The sequence below is a fragment of the Cottoperca gobio genome, chromosome 4 (genome assembly GCF_900634415.1).
Source record: "Cottoperca gobio chromosome 4, fCotGob3.1, whole genome shotgun sequence".
NCBI classification, from domain to species: Eukaryota; Metazoa; Chordata; class Actinopteri; order Perciformes; family Bovichtidae; genus Cottoperca; species Cottoperca gobio.
The window spans coordinates 11,368,592-11,376,141 of record NC_041358.1 but is presented as its reverse complement, the minus strand read 5'-3'; the positions used below and the strand labels follow the sequence as shown (position 1 = coordinate 11,376,141).

The following is a 7,550-nucleotide window of genomic DNA, read 5'->3' as shown; positions in this document are numbered from 1 at the left end:
TGTGTGACTGATGCAAACTGTAACTCGTTTCATTTAAGGATTGTATAGAGAAGGATTGTAAAGATAAGGACTAGTTAAGTAATCCACTGCCATGAAGAAAATACTCAACCGCAGCTGTTTTCTAAGTAGAACCAGTGTAATAGTTGTGTTTCTTTACCTCCTAACATCTTGTCTGTAAGATTTGAGAACGGTCTATTAACCAACATGAACAAAGTACTACGGACAAAAATCTATATAAAAAAACCAGTATAACAATATAAAACAGAGTTTTGAAATCCTGATAGCACGTTCACTATTTGCATTTCCAGCCTAATAGGAGATTAAGTGCATTAAGTTTATTAGCAAATTAGCCAAAGTACACAACACACTGTTATTACCTGGGACCCTGTCAGGCCTATGCATAATGAGAATATTAGCCGCTTCATAACTAGTGAAAACAGACTACAGCATCTGTAATCTTCTGTCTCCGGTCATAAGCCATAGCAGAGGTAGGATACTTCCTCTTCTAGATAAACTATATACGTGTTATATCAATATCTGCACAAGCGTCATCAGTGTATGGTGTTTTAACTATACGTCAGTGTTGTCTTTATGTTCGTATGTTCTGCTTGATTAAGACGTCTTTGTTAGCTTGCAGAACTTGACGCATCTTGTTTTTTCTGATTTGATATTGTGCCATCTTTTAATCTAAATATTACCACATTGAAGGAACAGGTTTGCTTGCCTATTGAGCATGTAGGAAAAATGTTGTCCTCATTACTTCATGTTAAAAGCAGATATCTGCACAGTGTATGATGTAACTGTAAATCAGTGTTCTCATTTTGTTTTTATTTTTGGCATGGTGTAAATGTCCTGTTGAAAATCACATCTATAAAAAAATATCACATTTTTTAATCTTTAATTGCTGATATTGTGCCAATATTTTTGCTAAATACTTTATTGTTAAGGAAAAAAGTGTTCACTACATACTTAAGACAGTGTTAAGTTTATGATTTATGGCTACCAAATATCAACTATTGGGGGTTTTTTTTGGAATATAAATTCTTGGTTTTACCTGTGTGACGCAGGTATGATTATCTTGGTACCTAACATGTTGTTACAAACATGGTTTCTTCTTCTCTTCTGTGAAGCTGTTGTCTATATAAAAGTGTAACATGTATTCTCCTGTAAAGTGATGTTCTGCGCTGTTCTTACACAGTCAGTGTTTCCTGTTACAGACTTGTCCTTTCGACCAACATTTGCTTCCTTAACGAGTGTACTGGATGCTTCAAATGTGTACATGGCACTGTTGAATAAAACAGTTAAAAACCTTGAGCACGTTTTTAGATTTGTGCTTCAATGTCGGTATAATGCACAACAAATCACAACGTGAACATTTAGAGTTTTATTGTACCATTTACATTTGGACCTTGAGTATACTATTTTAGAGGCCAATAGATATTTACATATAACAAGGTTGCAGTCCAAACAAGCCATCTAATAAACCCAAAAGTCTGTTTCTACAGTGCAGTAGAAGAGAGAGAGAGAGAGAACCAAGGGAAACCATTTGTTCACTCAACAAGTCTCCTACTTGTCCTGAAAACAAAGCTGCATCTTCCAGATTAAACATTTTCCTCCCAGTCTTCCTCTGGCCCAGTATTGTGGGGGCACAGTTTGGCCTCTGCATATCCGCTGTCCTCCAAATCATCATGACCCTTTTCCTCATCTTCAAGGTCTGAAACACACAAATAAAAATAAATAAAAAAAGGACCAGAAACCACAGAAAACGTTCAATTCTCAAAGTCAAGAGAATAAGGAGCAGAGCAGGAAATACACTTTGCAAATCAGCTGTTTTCATAATAAGTGTCATGAGTTGTGGAAACTAAGCGTTGTGAAGCACTTAACCAAACCTGTATTTGGGTATGTTTGGTCCGGGGGAGGGGTTATACATTGTTTCATTTGAGTTCTGGTCCAGTTTATAGCTCTTTTTTTTTATGGCATACTATACTATGAACTTTTTATAAAATGTGAATGATATACTATGATTATTTATGACATACTATGAATTTCTTTTTACAAACTATACTATGACTTAATAAAATAGTGGTTTGCTTTTATATTAATGCACTTAATGTTGTAGAACCTTTAACATTGTGAGATGGGGCATTTAGCCTTTGAGGATATCTGCATTTATACCCGTCTAGGTACAAATGTTTACGTTTTACACATATAGACAATAGACATAGAAGCGATCAAACATTAACATTACCTTGTTCCTGGTAACTTAAGAGCACAGCAGAGCCGTCCTGGCTCAGTTTAACTTCGGGGCCACCCATCAAGAGGTTTCTGAGATTACTGAGACTTCCACTCAGGGCCCTGACTTTGGGGCAGCAGGACCACAGCACAGCCAGAGGTACAGACACAAACCTGCCAGCACACACAAGGTGACACATTACAACATGAAACCTTTATGGTAGTGATATTTTTCAAATGAAAGATTAATAATGAAATTTGTGAGTTGCTTTTTACTACCAGCTACATGAAAATAGAAATAAGGGCCGTACCGAATATCTTACATTCAAAGCTTCTATTGAGGTTTTCAAATTAAGTTTTGAATGTCTGACGTGACATTTTATAACGTCATCACTCTAAAGAAAATCATTTTAAAAATCCTCAAACAACAATCCTCAATTTGAATTAAGAGATTCATCGGATTAAATGTGTTCGCTATTTTCAAATATGATGCAAGTATCCCTTTGTGTGCCACAAGCGGGAGAGAAAAAGTAGTTTAAGGTTAAACACCAACAAATATATGGATTGTAGCATCTATCTTTTCTCAATAAATGTAGACTTTTGGACGTTAAAACCCTTCTAGAAACAATCTTAAGCATCTCAAGGAAACACCTGCGCAAATTGCAAGACTCCGACTCCTGTAGTCCTTGGCTGTTTGTCCTAAACAGCTCTCCATCCTGTTCTTCCAGAAGCTCCACCAGATTGTTCATCTCTCCTCCACATGCTGCTGTAAGATGTTTTTAAAACACTGTGAGCTCTTCATGCATTTAACTGTTAAAAGAACATTTTAAGCTACCTGGCAGTACAAAGCACAATGATATCCTGGAGAGCCCTTTGATTTAGAGAAAACACACCAATGGAACTGAGAAGAAATAACCTCACTGACTGTTTCCCACTTTAAAACAGTTAAAAAAATATGTTTGATCACGCTTTCCTGGCCCCATTACTTCATACCATCAAACCAAACATATAAACAAGCAACTGAACAACCAGCGGGAGGTTCACCTGTCTGTTTCTCTTCCATCGCCATGTGTTGCTCCGACGCGTTGAGGCATTCTTCCCCTTCCCCTTCAGCCTGGCACAGTTTATAAGCGCCATCCCTCTCGCCAGTCTTCTCCTCCACCCATCTTCTCTTCAGCTTTTCGGCCCAGTAAACCACCTCGCTCACCAGGACTCTCCGCAAGATGTTGTTGTCATGCAGGCTGGGGTAGTCTATACTATACAGCTGATGTAGAAACAGGTTCAAAAATAATAGTAAGACATAGATCACAATATGAGAGAAACCTTTACTGAGAGCCCCGAAGCACACAGGGAATAGAATATAAATCAAAAGCCTGATATAGTTGCTGATCAATTACGCTGAGTTATTACTTAGCCAGGTGTATAAACATCTATAAATGTTTTTACTTTTCTTGCCTGTAACAGACTGATCATGGAGTTCCACATTATGAAACGGTTAAACTCCTGACTAACAAGATTTGTTTTTGACTTTGTGTTAATTACAGGTTTCTGTTTTAAGGAGAGCGGTGCGTGTGCTACAGCGATGTTGCTTGGTGAATGCTGACTAAATTAGGTTTATTTACGAATAAAATCTAAAGCACTGAATGAAATGATAAAATCTGTTTCCTGTTCACGTCTTCACTCTTGATCTCTTAAAACCATCAGAACTTGTGAGCAGGAACCCGTCCACACATTAACTTTTCCTTTTGTTCTGTTGGTATAATAAACAGAAAACAGTGGAAGGACTCAATTATTCTCACATTTTGACCCCAAAGCAGAAGGCTGGATTCTGGATTTCTTTAAAAAGGGCTGAATTACTCATTTAATTTTAAACCATTTTGCAAAGGATTATATTTGTTCTCAAAGAAGCAGAATAGTTTGAGAACAATTTGAAATGTTGATAAGGAATGGATGTGTTAAGGTCAACTGCAGCTTGACTTTCACATTAGTTCAGGTTATCTATAAACATTAAGATATTATCACCCAGCCATAATTTGGATTGAAACAATTAGGATTGAAAAAGGCACAGAACTTGTTTGTATTGGGAAACAGATGTACACATTTTTAGCCATTGATAGAACACGTTTTCATTTGAATAAATTATTCTAAACCACAAAGTTAGGTGTTTCAGCAAAAAGAAATACATGATTTGTATACTGTTGCTGTCTTTATTTGGTAATGAAACTAGATAGCAACAGGACATATGGAGAGAGGGAAAGAGGTGCACAAATATCCCCATGAGTCACATAGCAGCAGGTTGTCTTTGATGACAGATCTATAAAGAAGTTTACTCACCAGTGTGTATGAAAAGACATCCTCAGCCTCATCACCAAACATGTCACAACACTCTGTCCCCCCAAGCCGCTGGAACACGCCAATCTGGGAGCAGAAGCCGACTCCCTCCTGCTGGCCGGGTGGTGCCTGTCCAACACCAGTGAGCTCCACCTCATAACCGTACTTCAAACACACCTTCAGAGCCCTGAGGAGGGAAGTAATGTTAACTAACACAATTCAGTTTAAATCTTTCCTTGTTCATCGAAGAACATTTAAAAATCAGAATTAGAATATAGTTTATTGCTAAAGTGGGTTTTCACTTACAAGGCATTTGTCTTGGTATTGGTGCATACAATTAACATAAAAATGCAGAAGAATGACAACATAAATATGAAAAATATACTATAAAAACTACAGTGCTGATGTATTTTAGGGTGGATTCATCCATTAACATTCCCTGTAGCCATCATCTTAAATCAACACTATCAACTTTGTGCTGTCCACTACATTCGAAAAAGGCCTGAAAATGGAAAACCAGCATACCAGGACTTGAACTCTGCTCTGCTCCACTCAAACTTGTGGTCACTGTGCCTGAAACCCACCCGTCCAGGCAGAAGGGGGTTGAAGTCAGAGTTTGGGGTACTGATGATAACCGCCACTGGGGTCATGTAACCAAACACCACCTCAGAGAAGAGCTCCACATCAGCAAGAGTGAGGTGCTCTATGCTACGAATAGCCAGGGAGGAAACATGGTGATAAATAACAGGCACAGGGGGACGCGGAGAAACAGAAAGATGAAAAACACACAGAAAGAGAAAAAGCCAGATAAATATGGGGGGGTAGAGAAATAAGAGAATAAGACAATAATAAAATCGACAAGATATGAAACAAAAAGACTAATATTAATACTGATTGCTGCCAAAGCAGGAACACTTCGAGACATTGAACCTCAACAGCTAAAAGCCCCTTACAGCTCTATACTGGTGACCAGATCAAATCCTTTAAGGCGCGCGTCTTTTTGAGTGACTGAGCCCTGGTACAAGTCAATGCGCAGCTGATCATAACTTGGCTGCAGATAATCAGTCGATAGAGGAGCTAATCCATTCCTGAAGGAACATACAAGCAGAGTGCACACATTATAAATAACCACCAAACACCAAAAAGCATAAGGTGTCCAGGTGGACAGCAGGTAATGATCACTATTTATTATTACCGACTCTGAATCTATGAACTGCAGCTGAACTATACATCTGTCTTCACTGTAAACCCCCATTTGTGTAAACAAGCAATAAACCAAGGAAGAACTGATCTGAATCAGTTATTTCCTTTGATCTTTGTCATATATATATATATATATTATTTTTTGTTTTGTTATTATTATTATTATTATTATTATATATATATATATTATTATATTATATATTAGGAATATATATATTCCTAATAACACCACAAAGTCAGGATACAAATCAAATAAGAGTTTTAATCTATATGCTTGCAAGAAGGAGCTTGAGTTTATACATACAAAGGATTTTCAAACTGTCCCCTCTGCGATATATAGGTCTAATATATATATATATATATATATATATATATATATATATATATATATATATATATATATATAACTGGTATATGACAGATGTATGCTAAACTGAATAATTACGCTGATGAGTTTATCAACAGACATATTATCATAAACTCATCGGCTTAAGTATTCAGCTTTGCACACATCTGCCATATACCATGTATTGCCCTCCCTTGATGATGAAGTATTCACTCACGCTTTTCATTTTTTAACCTACTTTCTTTTTTTTACTTTGACCCCGTCGATGTCCACTCCAACCAGAAGCTCAATTTCACGGTGAAACTTCAGTTTTTTGAGAAGGACGCATTCACTGCACCCCAAGTCCAACACCTGAGGGAGGGGAGAAATAAGACGATGTTTGGGAAGTAAAAGCTAGCCCGTAGACTCTTGGCTACAGGGAGTAGAACAGTGTAATGTAAAGATTACCACATTAAAAGACCCAAAACATTCTGAAGAACACTTAAAATGATAATAACTTGAAATAGGTTGTGCGAATATAGCTAACGTTAGCTCTATGACGTTATTGTGTGAAACGGTTAGCCACGGCGGGTACGTTAGCTTTTTCAAATTCTCGTTAGCAGACGTTGCTCAAAAAACGTTGGCTTGAAGCTAAAGTGCGTTTCTCACTAAGAAGGCAAGTAACGTTACCTTTTTGGGTTTGTTCCTCTTGACAAAATCGATAACAAACTGATGTCTCTGCCTGTGAAGCGGCGGACTGAACATCGGAACCATCTTCAGGTTACAGCTAAAGGTTACAGCCCCAGCGGATCCAGAGGGCGCTGTTATTGTTTAAACTTGACCTGCAGGCTGACGCACATTGATTGTATTCCTTTAAAAAAAAAGTGTTTTCGTCTCTAGGGGTGACAATCTGTCTGTTGGTCGGTTCACCACTTTGATGCAGACTGAAACATATCAACAACTGTTTGCTTTGACATTTTGGCTTTGTTGATCCTCTGACTTTTTTCTCTTGTGCCAGCAGTAGGTCAACATTTCTATATTTAGTTTCTCGATGAATTGTTTGTCCTTTAAAAATGACACAAAAAAAAAGGTTTTCCTAAATTTCCCAAAGACCTGTTTTGTCTTACAGGTAGAAATAAAGACCTTCAGTTTATTATCACCTAGCGAGTCAAAGACAAACAGCAAACTCATTTATCATACCTGTCAACCCTCCTTTCCTTCTATCCTGCTGTCCTCCCGTTTAAGTATTTTCCCGGGATTATCCCATATGTTTAACCTTTCAAAAATAAAAATAGGTCTAATATAAAAAAGTGTACAGTGGTAAAGTGGCCTCCGGTAGAGCAGGTGGCATTATTATGTTTAACTTTAGTTGAAAAAAGTTATCCACCAGTAAACACACAGAAGAAGAAAACAGGAACAATAACACAGAAGAAGAAGAAAGCATATGATGAGTCAGTGA

General features: G+C 37.5%; 1 protein-coding gene across 3 annotated transcripts; it reads right to left on the bottom strand.

Annotated features, from left to right (window-relative positions):
* Positions 1 to 1,369: 1,369 nt before the first annotated feature.
* On the bottom strand, positions 1,370 to 7,293 carry henmt1 (HEN methyltransferase 1). Of its 3 annotated transcripts, none has more exons than XM_029429697.1 (9): positions 6,782 to 7,293; positions 6,351 to 6,463; positions 5,517 to 5,651; positions 5,089 to 5,271; positions 4,567 to 4,750; positions 3,277 to 3,496; positions 2,884 to 2,995; positions 2,249 to 2,406; positions 1,370 to 1,714 (listed from the first exon to the last, which is right to left on the bottom strand). In XM_029429697.1, exons 1-9 carry the CDS (start codon positions 6,863 to 6,865, stop codon positions 1,602 to 1,604), a joined length of 1,302 nt encoding a protein of 433 aa, XP_029285557.1. In that variant the 5' UTR covers positions 6,866 to 7,293; the 3' UTR covers positions 1,370 to 1,601. The 3 variants fall into 3 exon arrangements, with proteins under 3 accessions (XP_029285557.1, XP_029285556.1, XP_029285558.1); XM_029429696.1 differs by having other exon boundaries at positions 2,884 to 2,998; positions 6,782 to 7,267; XM_029429698.1 differs by lacking the exon at positions 5,517 to 5,651 and having other exon boundaries at positions 2,884 to 2,998; positions 6,782 to 7,244.
* Positions 7,294 to 7,550: the final 257 nt, after the last annotated feature.

Bases quoted from the DNA above. Each gene is read 5' to 3' on its own strand.
- henmt1 (XM_029429696.1), bottom strand. From the start codon at position 6,865: ATGGTTCCGATGTTCAGTCCGCCGCTTCACAGGCAGAGACATCAGTTT. The intron at 4,751-5,088 runs GTATGCTGGTTT...TTCCCTCCTCAG, and splicing joins AGAGCAGAGTTCAAGTCCTG to GGCTCTGAAGGTGTGTTTGA. The intron at 1,715-2,248 runs GTAATGTTAATG...TGTGTGTTTCAG, and splicing joins CTTAAGTTACCAGGAACAAG to ACCTTGAAGATGAGGAAAAG.